The sequence below is a fragment of the Jatropha curcas genome, chromosome 8 (assembly GCF_041381405.1).
Source record: "Jatropha curcas cultivar XTBG-Jc1 chromosome 8, XTBG_Jcur_1.0, whole genome shotgun sequence".
Lineage (NCBI taxonomy): Eukaryota > Viridiplantae > Streptophyta > Magnoliopsida > Malpighiales > Euphorbiaceae > Jatropha > Jatropha curcas.
Window position 1 is genome coordinate 112,846 of NC_143158.1, and position 20,090 is coordinate 132,935.

General features: G+C 36.2%; 5 protein-coding genes and 1 long non-coding RNA gene across 6 annotated transcripts; 3 read left to right on the forward strand and 3 right to left on the reverse strand.

Annotated features, from left to right (window-relative positions):
• Nucleotides 1-365: 365 nt before the first annotated feature.
• Nucleotides 366-2,206, forward strand: LOC105637449 (uncharacterized). Its single transcript, XM_012220913.4, has 2 exons — nt 366-648; nt 1,468-2,206. The coding sequence occupies exons 1-2, from the start codon at nt 367-369 to the stop codon at nt 1,999-2,001; spliced, it is 816 nt and encodes a 271-aa protein (XP_012076303.2). The 5' UTR covers nt 366; the 3' UTR covers nt 2,002-2,206.
• A 351-nt stretch (nt 2,207-2,557) lies between these two features.
• On the reverse strand, nt 2,558-3,694 carry LOC110009932 (uncharacterized). The gene is made up of 2 exons (XR_002284834.3): nt 3,078-3,694; nt 2,558-2,992 (listed from the first exon to the last, which is right to left on the reverse strand). It is a non-coding gene; the product is annotated as an uncharacterized LOC110009932 (long non-coding RNA).
• Nucleotides 3,695-3,984: 290 nt separating this feature from the next.
• On the forward strand, nt 3,985-5,788 carry BZIP9 (basic leucine zipper 9). Its single transcript, XM_012220914.4, has 5 exons — nt 3,985-4,230; nt 4,682-4,805; nt 4,892-5,033; nt 5,116-5,317; nt 5,391-5,788. Exons 1-5 carry the CDS (start codon nt 4,054-4,056, stop codon nt 5,661-5,663), a joined length of 918 nt encoding a protein of 305 aa, XP_012076304.1. The 5' UTR covers nt 3,985-4,053; the 3' UTR covers nt 5,664-5,788.
• A 114-nt stretch (nt 5,789-5,902) lies between these two features.
• LOC105638310 (calmodulin-like protein 3) lies at nt 5,903-6,613 on the reverse strand. Its single transcript, XM_012222105.4, has one exon. It carries the CDS (start codon nt 6,433-6,435, stop codon nt 5,926-5,928), a length of 510 nt encoding a protein of 169 aa, XP_012077495.1. The 5' UTR covers nt 6,436-6,613; the 3' UTR covers nt 5,903-5,925.
• Nucleotides 6,614-7,421: 808 nt separating this feature from the next.
• Nucleotides 7,422-17,196, reverse strand: LOC105637451 (ABC1 family protein). Its single transcript, XM_012220915.4, has 19 exons — nt 16,603-17,196; nt 15,504-15,592; nt 15,178-15,405; nt 14,993-15,079; nt 14,752-14,841; nt 14,536-14,662; nt 13,323-13,423; nt 12,640-12,808; nt 12,400-12,521; nt 11,816-11,944; nt 11,639-11,737; nt 11,502-11,559; nt 11,348-11,423; nt 11,136-11,265; nt 9,940-10,097; nt 9,231-9,303; nt 8,946-9,137; nt 8,569-8,662; nt 7,422-8,465 (listed from the first exon to the last, which is right to left on the reverse strand). Exons 2-19 carry the CDS (start codon nt 15,576-15,578, stop codon nt 7,573-7,575), a joined length of 2,901 nt encoding a protein of 966 aa, XP_012076305.1. The 5' UTR covers nt 15,579-15,592; nt 16,603-17,196; the 3' UTR covers nt 7,422-7,572.
• An 877-nt stretch (nt 17,197-18,073) lies between these two features.
• On the forward strand, nt 18,074-20,058 carry LOC105638311 (beta-amyrin 28-monooxygenase). Its single transcript, XM_012222106.4, has 3 exons — nt 18,074-19,133; nt 19,224-19,411; nt 19,507-20,058. Exons 1-3 carry the CDS (start codon nt 18,194-18,196, stop codon nt 19,798-19,800), a joined length of 1,422 nt encoding a protein of 473 aa, XP_012077496.1. The 5' UTR covers nt 18,074-18,193; the 3' UTR covers nt 19,801-20,058.
• The last annotated feature ends 32 nt before the right edge of the window (nt 20,059-20,090 follow it).

A 20,090-nucleotide genomic window follows, 5' to 3' on the forward strand; every position in this document is an offset into this window, starting at 1 on the left:
TAGAACTAAATAATTTAGTAGTTGAAATTTATCACACGTGTGGATTCTATTAATAGAATATACATATCTCAACGGAAGTGTGATGGTACCATTTACGTAAATATAAGAAGCGGGCGGGGCATGTGTTTCAGGAGTGCAAGAAAATTAAAAGTGAGAAATAGGACAAAGTTTCCAAAATGAAAGTAGGACATAATGCAGCAAATAATAAATAATAATTGAAAAAGGTATGGGTCCCCATGATAATCCTTTTTTCTTTAAAAAAAATTAAAAAATAAAAAAATAAAAACAGAAAGTAGAGGATAGCCTTTTTTGCTGAATTAATTGAAAGTGAATAGCAAATTCAAAGAGGTCTACATACATTGTTGGATGGCCTGTATAAATAGCAGATGCAAATATGCTGGTCTTGGCCAGCTGAAGGGCAAGATCAGAACTAAACTAGCAGCTGGAGTGACTATATACTACATATTAAGAGAGAAGATGATGGAGTGGAGGAAGTGTTATTTGGATGTGATATTGGTACCGCTTGGATTTTTAATCAGTATGGCCTATCATTTATGGTTATGGCATAAGGTTCGAACACAGCCTCTCACCACCATCATCGGTACCAACTCTAGGGGAAGGCGCTTCTGGGTTTCTGCCATGATGAAGGTATCATATATATAAATATATACCTTCTAATTTCATTTTTGTTTTAAATCTTAATTACTTATAAATATACATACGTTCTTAACAATATCCAAGTAACTATTCACACAAGTTTATATAGACATTAATGGAAATGTATTCGATAATTTTCTAATCTCATCCTGTATTTCCTGGTTGTTCTAATCATTTTTATGTAATAAATAACAACTTCTGATATTTTGAAGAACCTGCTGGTGCTGCATTATTTCTGCATATATATTTATATAAAGGATAAGGATATGAGAGTTAGATATATATTCATTACTTTCTTTTTCTTCTTTGAATTCCCATACATTTATATATGTGGAAATCTGAAACTAACAGCTGATCCAACCGAAAAAATGTAAAAGGAATATCCTAAACAAGTACGACTAATTATTTGTATATCTTTTAAATGGCAAGGAGAGCAAGTGGCAGCTCCACTCCACCAAAATTCCCAATTGATTCCATGCAAATTAAGTTAGATAAATTATCAATTATTAGTGCTCTTCACTGTCACTGCCACTATATTATTGAATATTGATCAAGCAGTGTAGTAAAGGGAAAAATGATATTCATTCTATCTTTTTATTATTTTAAGAAATGGAAATTCTATTGCATATTTGGATGCCACCATAACTATTCCTCCTCTTTTCTTTTCTTTTTTTTTTTTTCCTTTTTTCCTTTAACCTTTTTTTCCTAATTGCACTGTCAATGCATAACAAGATCATACCACTCCTTTTGCTTTTCCTGAAATCTTGCAAATTTTATTAGTATATATAAATATTAATTATATGGGTGCAGGACAATGACAAGAAGAATATCTTGGCCGTTCAGACCCTCAGAAATTTGATAATGGGTTCGACCCTAATGGCCACTACATCAATCCTTCTCTCTGCTGGGTTGGCAGCCATTATAAGCAGCACTTACAGCGTGAAGAAGCCTCTAAACGATGTCGTATATGGGGCGCATGGTGAATTTATGGTGGCATTGAAATATGTGACCATTTTAAGCATATTTCTGTTCTCATTTTTTTGCCACTCTCTGTCCATTAGGTTTGTGAATCAGGTCAACTTGCTTATCAATACGCCGCAAGATCCAATGTCCGTAGTCACTCCCGAGTATGTGGGCGAGTTATTAGAAAAGGGTTTTGTTCTAAACACAGTAGGGAATAGGCTCTTCTACACAGCAATGCCTCTGCTGCTCTGGATATTTGGGCCGGTGCTGGTTTTCTTGTGTTGTGTTACAATGGTCCCAGTGCTTTACAACCTAGACTTCGTGTTTAGCAGTTCAGAGGGAAAGACTAGTCATGCCAATGGAGAAAGGAACTTTGTCTGAATATCATCATATTGTAATAATTGAACAACTATCATCATATCATCAAATATATATTTATATATATATATATATATATATATATATGGATTGCCTTTTTCTTTTTCTTTTTTGCATCACCACTCACCGGCGTGAGTTCCATTTTGTAATTAGTTGGAATTGGAAAAAAGAAAAAACGTTTAACTTGGGCCCAAGGATTTTCTTCTAATTCAGAGGCTTAGTTCAGTTTCATGTATCCCATATATATAAATTTAAAAAAAAAAAAAATGTCTTCTACTACTATTGTGTTGTGTTGTTCTGGTAGTCTAATAATAGAAATATAAAATGGACCTTAAAATTTTTGCAAGGCTTACATTCTCTATTCAAAATTTGGCATGTGTCCATGATGGCTATTGATGACTAATTAAATGACCATCCTTGGCCCATCGCGGAAAGTGGGCTCATTTGCATCCTAACAAAATGGGCCACTGGGTTGATCCAACTCTCTCGAGGATTACCGATGCTAATCAGTAATTAACTAATTGCTTAATTACTGATTTATATTAATCAAATGGGCAGCTTAGTAAGTAATTAACTTTGAAGTACCCCGAAATCTAACAAGAACATACAGCTACACTTAAGAGTATTCATAATCGTTATAGAGTAGAACATACAGCTAACAATAACACACTCATAACATAATTAATTAGGCAGTTCTGTCAAAATAGCTTTCTTCTCACCGATAAGGGAAGGAAAGCCCACGTATTTCTAAAGATCCATCTCAGTCCATTTCCATTCTTTACCGGAGACCTGAAAATCCATCTTCTCCGGAAGCACTGTGGATAAAAGAACAGCCTATAACAAACAAGCCTATCTGACCTTCTTACTCAAGAGAAAAAGACTGATTCTTTGCCTTGATTCCCAAATCCCAAGCTGAAAGGGGATTGGCTTCATTGTTTCAATACGTTGATGTGCATAAAGTTTTAGTCTTGGGATTGAAATATTTAATTTTGGGCTGTTATATATAAAATAAAACTCTGTCAAAGAAAACAAAAACTGTGAAACTACAAAAAAGCTGCAGGTATAGCATATACACTTACCGGAAGAAAGCAATAAAAAAAAGTGCATGAGTGGAAAAGTGACTCGTTAAGACTTTGATAATTGATATATTTCTTGAAGAAGTTGTCTCTTTTCAAGGGGATGATGAGATTTCTGTTACCGTCCTATCCAAAGAAATGTTGTTTATTTACTTTTCATGCCACTGGGCTTTTAACATTTTCTGGAAAATTTGTTTGTAGGATTCTTTGAAATCTCTTAGGCAGTATTGGTGATAGGGTTATACTCAAAATGGGTCTGCCAATATCTATATAACTGCAAGAAATTATGCCCTTCAGCTCAGGTTTGAATTCATAATCCAGATAGGTAAAGCGCAAGTGGCCACAAAATCTTTTATAGGTTTTTCCTGGACTGGAGTCCTTAATTAGCAAGGAAAGGAACCAAAAAGCTTCCTATACAATGAATGGGTTTGGATTGGCCAAGTAAAAGGAAGCCAATAAACAAGGAGAAAGTAATAAAAATGCGGTCGCAATGTGGAGGGTGTTTCACTGTACAAAGTTAGGTAATTGCCCGATGCCCAGTCTAAAGTGAGCAAAGTCAGTGAAAAGCAATTACTGATTTTGCTTTCTTTATAAAAACTGGAAGAAAAGTAAGAGTGGAGGCATCTAATCTAATCAGCAACTTTGTCCAAAGGTCGGTGGCAGTCTAAATCGTCCTCTGTCGCTTTTGTCCTTGCTGTCTCCATGATAACCCTGCTCTGCCGTTGTTATTTACATGCCATGTCCAAGAGGTTTAGTATCATCTGTGGAGGGATATTTGCGTAATTTTAGTAAGGTTAAACTTTTTAGTTTGGCTCCACTTTCACTCACTCGCACACGTAGAGACGTACCTTTTTTGTTTTTTTTCTTCTTCTTCATGGTGTTGTGTTTGTGTATATAAGAACCCAATATAGCTCAAACGCCTCCCCTTTCTTTCTTCCGCTCAAATATATAAATATAGAGAGGGACGAGAAGTGATGAGATGAAGCGAAGCGAGTCAGAGCTGGCTCTCCAAGAGGTTATAAAGAAGACAAGCCATAGCCATATTATTAAAGGTGGAGACATGAAGGAAATCCATGATATCGCTTTTCCTTCCGAGCTAGAGGGCTTTTTCAGTGATTTTTGTTCTGCAGATTTCGCTTTCGCCTTCAAAACTCTGGTTCTGTCCTTCTCCCTCTCTCTATTCATTTCATTTCCATTACTATTATAGTATTATTACTCGCTGATCGTATGATTTTATATACTGAGTTTGTCTCTGTCACTTTGTTCTCTGTAAAAACTCAACAAAGAATTCGTTTTTCCCATCTTAAACTTGAATTAACATTTCATCATAGATTAAAACTTGTTAAAGAGAACAAATATTATCTTTGATGAGTTTTGAACTTGTAATTTTATCAAGAGTTGACCGATTAAGTATTATCAGTGCAGTGTGTAGAAGAAAGCGACTGCCTTTAAAATATGGAGACTGCCAAAGATGCTGATGTGGACTTAATTAAAATAGTAATTGGTTAACAAAAAAAGAAAAAAGGAAAATTTAGCAAAGCAAATCAAGGCAAAATTCTCAAATAAACGCGTAACTTAATTAGTTAATAATGTATATATCTATGCAGGACAAGATGAATGGTTTAACAAGTGGTGGAGTTGCAGAATCCGTTGGGGTGTGGTCTGGCCATATGAGCCCAAAGCAGTCCAGGACCTCATCAACACCCATTGATGCCCACTCGTCTGTTTGCGGTATATTTTTTCTTTCATTCCATATTTAATTAATTAACTAATCAATTGTATATTAGTCAATTGTGATTAAATTGATGGTGGATCAGCATCCGCTAACAAAGCACAAGACAGAGATAACCAAACAAGAGTGTTGACAAGCAGTGGTTCCTCGGATGATGAAGATGTAGAGATAGAAGCTGGTCCTTGTGAACAGAGCACTAACCCCACTGATGTAAGACGCATTAGAAGGTACCCACGCTCGCCAATAACCTATCGCGTTTCAGTCAGATATCCCTTAATAACTAATTAAGTAATACATCTTAATATTCAGGATGGTTTCTAACCGGGAATCAGCTAGACGATCCAGAAAAAGAAAGCAAGCACATTTGCATGATCTTGAATTGCAGGTGGACCAACTTTCAGGAGAAAATGCATCTCTGTACAAGCAGCTTTCAGATACCACTCAACAATATCGGGATGCTGATACAAATAATCGAGTGCTTAAATCAGATGTAGAAGCTTTGAGGGCCAAGGTACGTGGGCTTTGTTTAATTTACGTTAAAATCAATCATACATATATTGATTGGATATTAGTTATATGTACAGGTGAAATTGGCTGAAGACATGGTGACTCGAGGCTCCTTAACCTGTAGTTTGAATCAACTTATCCAAAATCAACATCATCTAACTTCACCCCCACCGCTGAACCGCCATAGTATTCGAGCAGTAGCAAATGTGTCGCCAACAGTCACAATCAATGGAGATCATGAAAACTCTTACGGTGGAATGGCACTCTCTGGACCTGCGCTTAGTGACGCCAATCTCAGGAATAGTGTCATCAGTGACGCCGTCAGCTGTGTTACCGAGCTCTGGCATTAAAACCTCTCTTTCTTATTTCCCTTCATTAAATTAGCTATTTTGTTTGTAGTTTGTACAATACATGGTGTTTTATTTAGCCTGCTACAACTATTTATAAATAAAACAGTAAGCTATTGAGTAGCTTATTTGATGTGTACTTAACACAAACAAAACAATCTTTTCTTTAATTAAGCAGATTATGTCTTATTTGGGAAAACAATGATCTTGGAAAGAATTTACAAATTGATTCTGAACTGAAACATCAATAAGAAAAAATGAAAATTTAACTTGTCGCCATCATCATCCATTCAAACTCAGAAAAGTCAACCTTTCCATCCAAATTCAAATCCACAACCTTCAACATCTTCTCAATATCGGAGAGATCCCAGCCCTTGTCGAGACCTAAGCACTGCAACACCCTTCTCAGCTCCGCTGCTTCAATATAGCCATTCCCATCTTCATCAAATATTTTGAAAGCTTCCAGAAGCAAATCATGTCGGTCTGACCCTTTTTCCAGTCCACTAAGCACTTCCTCCACCGCCATTTCATCACCGTCTTCTTCTTCCATGTATATCAGACCGAGCTTCTCCACCACTTGGCGTGCATTCTGCTTCTTTATTTTGCCATCATTTTGCATTCCAAACACAGCAGTTAAGGCTCTGATCATCAAGTCGTCAACTTGAGGTGCATTGTTGGGTTTGCAACTTGGATTGGAATCAGCGCAGCCTGATCTTGGTCCTGTAACTCCAAGTGCTTGCACTAATCTAGAGCACACTCTAGCTATTCCCATCATTTTGTATTTTATTTTATAGAGTCTGATACAGAAACAGTATGGATTATGGAACAGTAATTGATTCCTTTTTCCAAAACTCACAGTGTCATCTCATCTCCTTTATATAGAGTCTAATACTTGTAAAACAACCTTGAAGATGATGAAAATCACTTCGAATGCCACTCTATGAGTTGTCTGATTTAATTATTATTGATTCCATCTAATCTGATTAGTTTCCTAATCTGCAAGCTGGCAATTTCTTACACTACTGAGCGGTGGTCGGCTATGATGATTTGGTGTGTTGTATATACTCAAGTTAAATTGGTTTCATTGCATCGGATGAACACACTCTTAACTGGTTCCGTGCATTCGTTCTTTTTTTTTTTTTTTTAAACTTCCAAGAGAAAAAAAATTGTGTTGTAAGAGGAAAAAAATGTTTTCTCCAATTGTAAAATATGGGGCTGTGCGATCTACATGAATCATGAGAATAATTGGTAAGGCAATTAATTAGTTGTACAAGATTTACTCTGATTTTAAATTGCAAAACATGGTTTAAAAAGTATACTCAATAATATAATGCGAATGGAGCTTCCAGGGGCTACATGCACTGCTTTCGTACAATTTCAGTGTTTAAAATAAAATAAAACAAAATTTGCAAATCTCATCGACAAATAAGAAATTATTTAAGATGTGGCAGAAACCGCGTTTTGCAGGTTGTGCTGGTTAATTCAATAATGCCCGTATCTCACTTGCATTTCTTTCTTATTTTCATTTGCTTTTCGCACCTCTCCATCGCTGCCACATAATAGAATGGGTTGGCATATAATATAAATAGTGAATTTTATATATATCAGGGTTTACAATCCACAACCTCACATGCTCATAACTGCCATTTTCTCACCCAGTGCAATATATTTGTTAACAAAACTCTAAATATAGACCGACTGCCTCGTCTGTTTCAAAAGAACAAAAGCAGCCTATGCATTTCGCTAACGTCTCTAAATAAATTCAAACGTTAAAAATGTTACATTTTCATTTAGAATCTATTCCCGTCAGTATAACATTTTTGATTTTGTATTAAGATGTACATAATACATGTAACCAAGATATTAATAATAATAATAATGATAATGATAATAGTAATAAAAATTCCCACATTTAGTTAATCATTGGTCTCCCCATATTGAACTGTAAATCAGGCCCTCTATCACCAGAACTTGAGAAATCCTCTGGCAATGGGATATTTAGCTCTGAGCAAACAAGCTCAATGATTTTTCTTGTAACACCCCCAAATGACATTTTGTTCAGCGTCACTGCAATGGCAAACCTGTTTTTGATGTCACAAAAACCGGTGGATCCCCCCATACCCGAGTGCCCAAAGCCAGTAAGAGATCCATCCTTTGAAATGGTCCTCCTAAATCCTAGTCCAAATTTTCCTTTTGGGATGGCCAAATTCTCATACTCGCCCATACCCAAGAATGCATCATGAATCCTAGGGTTAGTGAAAATCCTAGCAACATTAACATTATCTTTTTGAGAACTATCACCAGTAGCACAGCTATCAGTTGCACTACCGTTACTGCTAGCAAGCCTAGTGTACCCATCGCTACTGTTTTTTCTAGAATGATCACTGCTATAATTTCTTGAGTGGCCATGCCCATGATCACTAGTTTTGTTCTTTGAAGAAGTATCTGCCTCTTTACTCTTACCTTTACGATTTTTAGAGGTCTTTGCTGAAGGAAACTTGGGAATGTGTAGGTGGCTACCAAGGGGTGGATTAGAGAGAGAGGAATGTGCTGGCGGAATTTTGCCTTCATCAACAAGAGCTGCATAGTAGCGTGCAAGAGCACGAGCTGAGCAGTGTCCATTAGCAGAAGGTATGACTGCACGGCGAACATTCAGCATATTAAACAAAGCAGGCAATGCAGTCACTAGTTGGGCGATGTTGCTTGGCTGAAAAGTGGACGGCAAGTCAGAACGATTGTTCATCTCTACAAGATTTTTGAGATCATTTAAATCTACTGTCAGCGCTGCAACTCGAGATTCCACACCTGAAGAAATCTTGTTTTTAATTTCTCAAAGCACGGAGGCAATTTTGGTTCACAAGCTTGAACTTGCATGGCAAGAAGATTAAGGCAAATGTTAGACGCATACCTGGAGGAATTCCAACGTATAGCTCGCCTTGAATTTTCAGGGGCCGAACGATTACTTCTTCAAGAATCTCCTGAAATTTCTTACCAGATGCATGCTGTTTCATTTAACCACATGATTAGAGAAGGAAATCAGTAAGAATCCTCTGCAAAGCAATCCAAACAGTAGGCATAGCAATGATTGCCATGTTTTATTCTTATGCTTATTATAGATTTATTTGCTGTTCTAAACACACCTTCATTCTTCAAGAATAGTTAGATGTAATGAAAATGTGTCGATAGTTCTTAGAGTGAGTATAGATGAACTATTAACATTAAAAAATGCATTTGCATTTGACCTTGATATTCTCAGTATTCCAAAACTTGAGCATGAGATAATACCTCAATTATTCCACCACATAGCCAACCAAAAGTCAAATAGTGATACAATTGCTCCACGCCTGGCTCTGTTTCTGGTGCTGCCATACATATCTGATTCATGCATTCATCCCAGTCACACATCATCAAAGGATTTTCTCTCAAATTGGCCAAGGCATTGTGCAAACCAGCTGTATGGTTAAGGACATGATTAACCTGAAAAAGAACACAAAGAAGCAACATAGAACATAATGAAGGATTTCAGCTGGTAATAGGACAACATCAGCAGTTAAGAACAAATTTTCACACCTTTATGCAATCTTTTCCATTCCTTCCAAATTCTGGCCAAACAGTAGCAACGTTTTCATTGAGCTTGAGTTTTCTGAAAGACATCATGCCGCAATTTGTAAGCAACTACGAAATATTCTAAGTTCAAGAACTTTCAGAAACTCCACATAACAAAGTTCTCATAGAATTTGCAAAACTTTTAGGATCATTCTTGACAATTTGATAGAACGTATCTATTTAGACTGTATCTCCTTGGTACAATGATACAATCTCATACTGAAATTTCCTAATTATTTGCGAGGGACAAAATTTCTCATGAAATCATATACTACTGAATGTGATACTCATGCATGAATTTGCGAGGAGTTCAAAGTTAGACACATTAGCCTTCATACTGTTTATTATCACCTTCAACAATCAAAGCAAAACACACCAACCACCAGATCGCAATTTCTCAATACATAGCATAGTGCAGGTAAAATACCAGTATTGATACCAATATTTTTCAGTGATGTATCATGTTTACAACATTTTCCTGTATAAGATTTCCTCTGACATGCATACTAAGTAAAAATCAAGCAGCAGGAGCTTAATGATATTGAACTAGAAAATCATGAGTTTGCCATTAGTTAACAGTTAAGGGAACAAAATTATACAATATTTCCCTTAAAAATTTGGTAAACATTTCAAACATGAAAAACCTCTGGATTCATATGATACAATTACATACCCATTGTCAACAAGCCAATGTAACATTCCTGCTGTGATTCCTTTTGTTGCAGAAAAAACTGGAAAAAGGCTATCAGGTTGAACTGGTCGAGGATCATATCTACCAAGTACTCCCGCAGCAGTATCAATAATAACCTCTCCATCTTTGTAGGCACATACCTTAAGCCATCATTATTGAAAAATTATAATATAACACCAAACCTTCTCATCTTTGTCATATCAAAGCACTATAAAGTAGAGTTTAGCTGTTTCTTTTCAATTATTAGCAAGGCATGTGACCAGAAAATGCATAGAGTTAATCAACAATGAAGGTAAACCAACTTCCAAATGGTTATTAGAAAAAGCATCTTCTGTTACCACTGAATTCCACTTGTTTACTGCTGCTGTCTTTCCTTTTAATATTCGAAACATAAAATAGGACTCCTATGGCATTTTTGTACAAAACTAAGTTTGTATGCCCATAATCCTACTTTAACATTTACGTACAATATTAATATTGTATAATCATACTCCTTTCATACTATATCTATGCTCTTATTCAAGTTTCCATGTTAAAAAGATAAGTCTTAATTACACGTTCAAATGTTAACCTCCTCTAAGAATTTCTTTTAACATCAGTCACTGAATTTGGCCACAATCAGAGAAATCATGCAGTAACTAGTAAGTTCCTGAATCCTGAAATTATCAGCCATTTGTCCTCACTTCAGAGAGCATTAGTTGCACCTAATAGGATTTAGAATAACCCTTTCCATTTTAAGTAATACCCAAAAGAAAAAAAAAAGATTAAGTTCTGTGCTCAAGTATTCACAGCCTTTGTCACTTCATTAATTAATTTCATAGCTTTTAATTTCTTAAAAGGCCTCTTAGATTTGGAAATGCACTACAGAATCATTGGGGTTGAATGGTAAGATCATGATTATCAAAGTTCTGGATTCAATCCGCATTCTTTTATTTGCATAATATAGCAAAGGCATTTATAAATTTGTTTCTTAACATATTTCCGTCATATTTTCTCCATTGTAGCTCACTTGGACAATCCTTGATTTTAATGGATTTCCAAAGGAAATTTAGTAGCATTGAAAATGAAATGGAGAATGCAAATAGGACAGCACTGCATTAAGTTTATATTCATGCATGCTACAAAAGCAGAACTTGACTTAGCATCTGCCATATTAATAGTTAGATAATGTTCCAGACCTGGACTCCAAGTATCTTGTCTTCTTTTCCCAGCTCAAATAACAGCCGCCTCAACTTTATCTCCACATCAGAATGAGCTGGTGTATCATACATCCATTGTTCATTTGCTGCCGATCCTTTATTGATGTTACTGAAAAATTGAGCTCATAGTTCAAACAGACAAAAACTGGCAACGAACCATTAAAATGACTTTATATTTAGTATAAACTCACCCTTGTAAAGCAGATTCCGCAAATGGTCTCATGATCTCTTGATATACTATGCGAACATTCATTGTGGAAGAAAGCCCTGAATCCAATAAAAATGGGTAAAGAAAGGCATGATTCTTTGCACAATAAGGTATCAACAGGATATTTCTCTACAGACCTCTCAGAAGATTGAGGACCCGAGAAAATATTACAATATCTCCAGGAATTGCATCAACCTAAAACAAAAGATTGTTATTATATGTGACTGAAAAATGCAATATAGAATATTTAAATAAGAGGTGAAACTAGGCTTACTGGATTAAAGCGTTTAACTTCTTTTTGTTTCAGCTTCATCTTTTCCTGTATCTTCTTCATGCTTTTTGTTCTTTGCTCGGCCAAAGTTTTCACATTTTCCTAAACAGGAGTATTGTCATATGATAGGGCTTGATAAAGCTCTAAAAAAAGTGTGAGAAGAAGGCAGGGCATACTTACATAGGCTTCTTTTGCCGGAGTTGAATTACGAAAGAATATATTTGTCACTTCCATAGCCTGATCCGGGATGTCCAAGCGCAGTTTGAGCCCCATTTCTGCAAAGGCAGACAAAAGGGCCACGTGGTCCCCCTGTAAAATGGACAATCATGATTGCTTCATAAAGCATAATAAACAAAAAAGAATTGAAAAATATAAATAATTTTTAGTAATGAATAATCTGAGAATCATTTGATATAGCTAAATTGCTTCAATTCAATTTAACAAACAATAACAATGGAAAGGATAAGTTGATTATGAACAAAAAGACATTACCTGCCATTGCTTTATTTCAAGTAACATCAAAAAATTTTTGATGAATTTGAAATAGCTAGCATGGACTGAGGACATAGAACAATGATCACAAGAGGTGTGGAGGGAGGGAAGGAGAGAGAGGGAGCAAAAAATGAAGAAGAAATAGGATGGATGGCCATGCAATTGCAATTAACTCACTGTCACAACAACATCAAGTCGATGCTCTATTTGAATTATTGGTTTAACCACAAGGAGAGAAATAGACAGAGAGAGAAAAGAAAAACTGTACAAACCTCAGCAGATGCAAGAAACATTTTGGCTAGTGCTTGTTTCATAGGAGTTGATATTTTCTTTGTAAGCCCAAAGTCGAGCAAAATTGGACGATAGGGGGGTTCCTTGCTCACCAGGAAATTTCCTGCAATACATAACCAAAAAAAATCCAAGTAGAATGATTCAACACTTAGGAATGCAGCATATAACAATCTGCAAACAGAAATTCACAAGAATACAAGTGAGAGAGAACCATAAAGTACCAGGATGTGGATCGCCATTAAAAAATCCATCAACATATATTTGATGGGCATAGGCGCGTGTTATTTCTTCAACAACTGTTCGTTTGTCGATCCCATGGGCTTCAAGAGATTCTTGGTCATTCAAACGAATTCCATCCATGTACTCTAAAATTAGGACTTTTTCACTTGACTGTCATTAGAAGCAACAGAACATAATTTAAGAAGAGTGAATTTATTAGGCAACATTCTTCAGTGTAAGAAGAACAAAATGAAACACGGTAGGTCAACAGATAGTACTGGGCAGGCTCCACTTTAAGATCCCCATGTCAAATGTGACTAAAAGGACTCATTCTATACCACAAGGAACTAGAAAATCCAACTAGATTGAGGTATTGAGTACGTCACTACCATGTGCATTGTAAACTATATTGAAGAGGTAGGCAAAAATAAAGCAACTGGAAGGATTCAGATCTTTTTGAAGATGACAATTAGACCAGGTGGAACAGACAAAATTGACCAATGTAGTTGGCCCCAACTAGCTTGAGATTAAGGTTCAGCTGATTTAATATTATTTTAAATATTGTAGATGATCAAGGACTCTAATCTCTACTTCTTCCTCTACCTTTCTCAAGTAACTGAATAGGCTTTAACATTTGCCACTTGTCACAACAAAATGTTAAAGGAATGTTAATGGAGAAAACTACCTGAATAACCTCTGGAATCAAAACATTCACTTGCTTCGCAGTCTTGCTATCATCATTTCTCTTTCTACAGCCAAGATTACTAGCCACAGTTCTAGTATTCTCTGCAAATACAAAGAGATAAATCTCATTAGGAAATGAGAAAGAATGCAAAAAAATTGAGTTGTATTGTGAATTGTTTGAAGAGAAAATAGAAAGAGGAATTATGGGGCATTTTTGCTATACATGGACACATTTCAATGCATAGATCCTACGTGTAAGAAATTTCAAAGCTATTACATGATTGAAACACTCCCTCTCATCTCTATAACCTCCAAACCCACCATTGGGGCACCGCTACTGAGCTTCTAAATCTATTCCGCTCTGGCACCACAATGGCCAGCTGCAGCATGGAGCACCATTGCAATAAGCCTACCGTTGAAACTAAAAGGAAAAAGTGATCTTTGTGTATTACTATTGAACTTACAAATATACAACAAAAGAAGATAATGATAGAATTAGTCTAACTAACATACAAAAACTATATCTAAGGTAACAAATATCTTAAGTATAATAGTAATTAAAAGATAATAACGAACTTCGTCTAGAGATATAATTATATCTATGATATATATTTCCTTAACACCCCTCAAGCCAAGGCCATGTGAGATAATAACTGAAGCTTATCATGGAAGAATTGAAATTTCTTTATTACTTGGTGAAAATATCTGTAATTTGATTTTCATTGGCAATTAATTGAACTTGAATATTTCCAGCAGCAATTTGCTCACACAAAATCATAATCAAGCTCAATATGTTTAGTTCGAGCATAAGTAAATTGCTACGTCAGTTGCTCTGGCATTGGAACAAAGTTGCATGAGGTGGCTTCAAGGAGGAATAATTGTGGTTTTCAGATACAATAGACTATAAGGTTACAGTTTTGGTCACTACCATCCTCAATCTCATTTATAATCACCACTACACTCGAATCGATCCAAGAGGAACTTGATATCCTAATCCCCAATATGAAAATCTAAAATACAATTGAATGTCACTATTCCAATTGATTGGCGTACTGCTCTATATTTCAAGTTACGGATGCAACTCCCATTCCAATTATCCAGCATCTTTTCAAATCATATTCATTATAACTAAAAGAAAACAGTGTCCTATTCTATCAAGTTCACGAGTAACAAAATCTCCCCAACGTAAATATCATAGAAGAATCAAAGCATACCGGCTTCAGTATTGAAGTCAAGTTCTTTCGGAGCTTCTTTGCACCATTCATCTATCATGGGATTAAAGTCATATTGCGGTTCTGCCCATGCTATCCAGTCAATGATTGACTTTGCATTCTTTAAGTCCTGTAAGACAATGGCATATGCAAAAGCCGTTAAAGGTTGCAACTGTTACTCTGCATTCCAAACATCTTAAGAACCAAAGAGTGTGAAACCTCCAGAATTATTGTCTTAATGCCCTCATGTTGAACTTTGACAACAACTTCCCGCCCACTAATAAGAGTGGCACGATGGACTTGTGCAATCTGTGCGAGATATATCATGGGATCAATAGAATAATCCAAAAACATACTCAGCTCCTGCTGTTCATTGTGAGAAGAAGAAGAATGCAAGGAAATTTTTCATCCAAGTATATGTTATCTTCAGCCTACTACAAAAATAGTTTAATGAGCTTACAGATGCTGTTGCCAAAGGCGTTTTGTCAAAATATGAGAAAAGATCATCCATGGACTTCCCCAATTCTTTCTCAATAGTCTGACAAACCTGCACAAATGTAAATCTCAACTATGGAAACCAAGTGCCAAAAGTTTGTTTAGATGCAAAAACTGTAGAAATGTGTATGCAAATTCTCTAAATAAAACCTCTTGCAGGGAACGAGGAGGAAGAGAGTCCTGTAATTGCTTGAGAAGTGATATATATGCATGAGGAAGCACATCAGCACGAGTGGATAAGTACTGTCCAAGTTTTACCCACAAACCTTCCAACTCTATAATCAAGTTGAGAATTCGCCTACCATTACGCTCATGAGCCCTTTCCCACAAAGCAAATCTTTTGGATTTGAGGGTCCATTTATCTCTTTGTTGTACAGCCTTGGAATAAAAAAAAGAAAGGGGAGGTAATTGGCACAACCAGATAATCCACAAAAATATAGTTAAGATAGAAGTTGGTAGCAATCAATAATCAATACCTTATAATCCAGATAGATCATTACAGCCACTGCAAATACTCTCAGACGCCTCCTGTAAATGTTTCCCCATCCCATCCTCCGTTTGCAAACTGGATAAATAGAGAGCAAGAAATTGGATTCTACGGTAAAACATTTAAGGAACTCATACATTCATTTTCAAGGTCGAAAATGACTAATGAAGTCTTAACAAATAGTTAAACACCATTTACCCAGCCCAGAAAAAAAAAATGATGCAGAAAAAGGCATGACTGATCAAACTCTGAATGTACCATATCAAGAATGTATAGAATTGCCAAGCTGAAATAAGTTTTCCTTGTGCATGGAGAAGTCCTCAAAATGAACAGCAAATGCAGGTCTTGCTTGATTCAACTATTATGATCAGGACAGAGTTGAGGGAAGATAAAGTTCAAACAAAATGATTATGCTACTGAGTAGCAGCTTCATTTTTTTTTTTCTCTCCCAAAATTATAATAGCAATATGTTTACTCTTTACATGTAATTGATGGGTGATAAAGCAGGATGGCTATTCCTTCTCTGTATATTGATTACACCAAGAAGCCTGTTGAAGATCTTGATTCTATCTAATCCTCGGAGGAGCAGATTGAGGTGATGAGCAGTCAAAAGCTATTCCACTAATTCAATTCTCGAATTTGTAAAATTTTCGATAATTTGCGCTATTTCAGGACTAGACAAGGTCGTCTAAAGCTTAAATTTCAGCTCATTATAAAACCAAGGGGAAAAGAAGAATTATTTGCGCACAAGAGCTGAGGCGATAAGCATCCGTTAAGTATCAAGGATAAAGATTTCAATCAGATTGCATTCAAATGCTAAAGTAAATAGTTAAGAGGCATATTTGAGAAGCTGTTCCAAAATAACCAAAAAAAAAAAAAAATTTAATTCACGCATGAACAAATTGTACGGAATTGTAAGCATAAATAAGCATTTCATAAGGGAAGACAGAGATATGACCAAATTGAATGGTGAAACAAGAGTAACAGCATCGATTATCAAATTTAAGAACAAAAAATCTGAATTTTACAATGAAAAATTCAAATGCAAATCAGATGAGAGAATTTTCGAATACGGGACGTCGACATACCTCAAGTCCAAAAAAGACTCCCGAAATTGAACGGAGTGATACAAGAAGAAGCTCTTGTATTTCTCGAAACGACCGGATGTATCAAGATGTCGTTTCTGGAATCTTCAATTGGACTAGTCTTGAGGTCTTGGCCACCTGCTCCTCATATTGCATTAACGTTGGTCCTTGGACACGTAATCCATTTGATATGAAAAATACGCGTGGCAATTGGTGCAGAAAACGCTAGTTTAGCTTACAAGATTGTTCATATATAAATCGGAAGAGAGAGTGGCGTGAAATCGCAGAAAGGAATAGGAAACGGAGTAGTACAAATTGGACGTGGAATCGGAGAAAGGAATGAGGTCTCAGACTGACTGACAAGGGGAGGAGGGACATCTCATCCGAGCCGTAGAGTAATGTGAAAACTGAAAACTGAAAAGCGTGGCTGAAATCCAGCCCCTAATTATTCCTCAAGTTTTTCATTTTTCAACTTTCAAACCTTTGGAATTTAATGTGACCAAGCGTGTTTTATCTTTTAATACAAGGATTTGACTTGTCATAATTGGAAGAACCGCCGATTCCTTGCATCTTCCCGCCACCAACCCCAACCGTCCAGCCGTTTTATTACCTACCGAGCCACTGAGCTGGAATTTTAAATTGCTTTCATGATATTGCATAGATGAAGGGGACACGAGGGCATCGAGTTAAAGAAAAAATCCACAATGCCAATGGCCCATTTGGTAAAGACTACGACTGAGGGGAGGTGTTTGTTGGGCCTCCAATTGCCTCAACATTAGGTCCAGTGGTACTACCCTAAGTATACGTATATACGTAGTAGACGATGGCTCTTGAGCTATAAAACAACATATCCTTTGTCCTATTTATTCTTTTTTATTAGGACTAGCAGGATCTGGACCCCCAACTTTTCAATTTTATTTTTTAAAATATAAATAAATAAAAATTTATTTGGTAATAATATATGGCTGACGTATAATAATCTTCCACTGGCTAGTAATATATATTTTTTTTCAATATAATCGGTGAATATAATCTCTTTCGAACTGCTTAAAGTTAAGCCGTACTTATTAAATGATATACAAAATTAGTCAACGGGCACAAATGGCAGTGAGCAGTAACAACACAAGTAATATTCTGAATTAAGACCTTAAATAAATGCTGATCCTGTAATGTAATCTGATGATGTGATTTTTTTGTTTTGTTTTTAATAAGGTGAGCGTGTTTATGACAATAAAAGCATGATCTCTACTTGGTAGTTACGCCCTTTCTATGATTCAGTTCTGGTTTTGATGATCATGCAAAATTAGATAGATTAAGTTTACTAGGAGAAGATGACAGACATTGTATAATACAAATACATGTATGGCATATCCTTGCACTTGGATTTTGTAGCAATAATATATTTGTCCAACACTTTTTGAGAATTTCATATGCCTTTATTTGTTTGTTTCTTACTGATTCTTATTTTTGTCTTCTAAATTTGATTCTTGGTTCCTATGTATACTCCCATATATTAATAACACCCTTCTGCATTGTTCTTTTCCTCATTCATTCATCAGAAGCTCATCTGTTCCCTGCAGAGGAATCCAGAAAGATGGAAATTGTTTTGATTCGTTCTCTATTCATTTCGGCAATTTTCATCATTCCCATTGTGATCTACTTTCTTCGTCAGAAACCCAGAAAAAATGGCGAAGCTCGGACATCACCACCTCCACCAGGCAGCACTGGTTGGCCTTTAATTGGTGAAACTATGGAATATCTTTCTACAACTAGGGAAGGCATCCCTGAAAAATTCATAAATGATAGGAGGAATAAATACTCGTCCAAGCTATTTAAGACGTCTTTGCTTGGCCAGCCTATGGTTCTTTTATGCAATGCCGAAGGAAACAAATTCGTTTTCTCCAATGAGAACAGGCTTGTCTCGTCCTGGTGGCCTAGCTCTGTCGACAAATTATTTGACAGTCAAAATGAATCTAAAGGTGAATTAGCCACGAAAATGCGCAAATTTGTCACTCCAGTTCTGAAGTCAGATATGCTCCGCAAGTATGTAGATGTTGTGGATGCCAAGACAAGACAGCATCTACAGAATCATTGGGATGGCAAACAAGTAGTTGAAGTTCACCCTTTCGCCAAGGATTTGACATTTGTATTAGCATGTCGATTGCTGTTGGGCATTGATGATGAGGAAGCAATTGCACAACTTCAAAAATCATTTGAGCACTTTTCAGCTGGGCTTCTTTCGTTGCCTATAGATCTTCCAGGGACGAATTTCAGGCGCGCCATTAAAGAGGCCAAGAAGCTTCGCGAGGAGTTTGAAGTTATGATTAAACAATGGAAGGCTAATCCTTCAAAATCACAAGGCTTATTGTCCCAACATCTTATTAACGAGGAGGGTCAATCTTCAACTGAATCTGAAATCGCAACCAGGATTTTAGCCTTGATAAGTGCTTCTTATGACAATGTAAGCACGGCGATTACTTTTGTCGTCAAGTATCTAGCAGAGATGCCCGATGTATATGAAGCAGTCTTAAGAGGTAATTAATTTAGCACCATATTTAATAAGTATTATTTTTCACAAATATGTGCTTGGATTAATTACTTAGGCTTAATTATCATAATTATAGAGCAACAGGAGATTGCAAGAGCCAAAAGCTCGGAAGAGCTCTTGAATTGGCATGACGTACAAAAGATGAGGTATTCATGGAATGTGGCAAGCGAAGTGCTGAGACTCCATCCACCAGCTAATGGAGCTTTTAGAGAGGTCATAGCCGATTTCACTTATGCTGGATTTTCAATTCCGAAAGGCTGGAAGGTATATATCTATGTTAAAATTATGTCCTTGTATAATATATAATCCCAAGTGGTCTGTATTGATTAATGAATATGTATATACACGATGGTGGACAGCTGCATTGGAATGCATTTGCAACGCATAAAAGTCCAGAATACTTCCCGGATCCAGAAAAGTTTGACCCGTCAAGATTTGACGGAAATGGGATAGTCCCTTACTCATATGTTCCATTTGGAGGAGGAGCTCATATGTGCCCTGGAAAGGAGTATGCCCGAATTGCAATACTTGTTTTGATGCATCATGTGGTGATCAAATTCAAGTTAGAGAAAGTGTTTCCTGACGAGAAAATCATCGGTCTTCCAGTTTTGAGGCCAGCCAAAGGCCTACCAGTGCGCCTTATTCCTAATTAAAAAACTCTAATTATCCATCTAAACATCTATCTATCTAGATATATATTGGTTTTCTTCAGGACCTTCCCAATCAAGCTAAAAGCTATCTATACATTTAAAAAAAAAAAAAAGTTACTGCATATAATCTCAAGTCCATTTAGGACAGAGTTGAACAGAAATGTTAAATCTACACTCTTTTTTAGCTATCACAATTTATATATCTTATTGGAAATACACAATAAATGGTTGATTTTGTTTCTTTATATTTTTTAACCAAAAAGGGGGAAGATTGGGCTATGAAACTTTTGAGC

Bases quoted from the DNA above. Each gene is read 5' to 3' on its own strand.
- LOC105638311 (XM_012222106.4), top strand. From the start codon at position 18,194: ATGGAAATTGTTTTGATTCGTTCTCTATTCATTTCGGCAATTTTCATC. The intron at 19,134-19,223 runs GTAATTAATTTA...TCATAATTATAG, and splicing joins ATATGAAGCAGTCTTAAGAG to AGCAACAGGAGATTGCAAGA. The intron at 19,412-19,506 runs GTATATATCTAT...GATGGTGGACAG, and splicing joins CAATTCCGAAAGGCTGGAAG to CTGCATTGGAATGCATTTGC.
- BZIP9 (XM_012220914.4), top strand. From the start codon at position 4,054: ATGAAGCGAAGCGAGTCAGAGCTGGCTCTCCAAGAGGTTATAAAGAAG. The intron at 4,231-4,681 runs GTTCTGTCCTTC...ATATCTATGCAG, and splicing joins CTTTCGCCTTCAAAACTCTG to GACAAGATGAATGGTTTAAC. The intron at 4,806-4,891 runs GTATATTTTTTC...ATGGTGGATCAG, and splicing joins TGCCCACTCGTCTGTTTGCG to CATCCGCTAACAAAGCACAA.
- LOC105637451 (XM_012220915.4), bottom strand. From the start codon at position 15,578: ATGGGATGGGGAAACATTTACAGGAGGCGTCTGAGAGTATTTGCAGTG. The intron at 11,738-11,815 runs GTAAGTATGCCC...ACTCCTGTTTAG, and splicing joins CTCCGGCAAAAGAAGCCTAT to GAAAATGTGAAAACTTTGGC. The intron at 8,663-8,945 runs GTATTATCTCAT...TAAATGAAACAG, and splicing joins TATGTGGTGGAATAATTGAG to CATGCATCTGGTAAGAAATT.
- LOC105638310 (XM_012222105.4), bottom strand. From the start codon at position 6,435: ATGATGGGAATAGCTAGAGTGTGCTCTAGATTAGTGCAAGCACTTGGA.
- LOC105637449 (XM_012220913.4), top strand. From the start codon at position 367: ATGGCCTGTATAAATAGCAGATGCAAATATGCTGGTCTTGGCCAGCTG. The intron at 649-1,467 runs GTATCATATATA...ATATGGGTGCAG, and splicing joins GGGTTTCTGCCATGATGAAG to GACAATGACAAGAAGAATAT.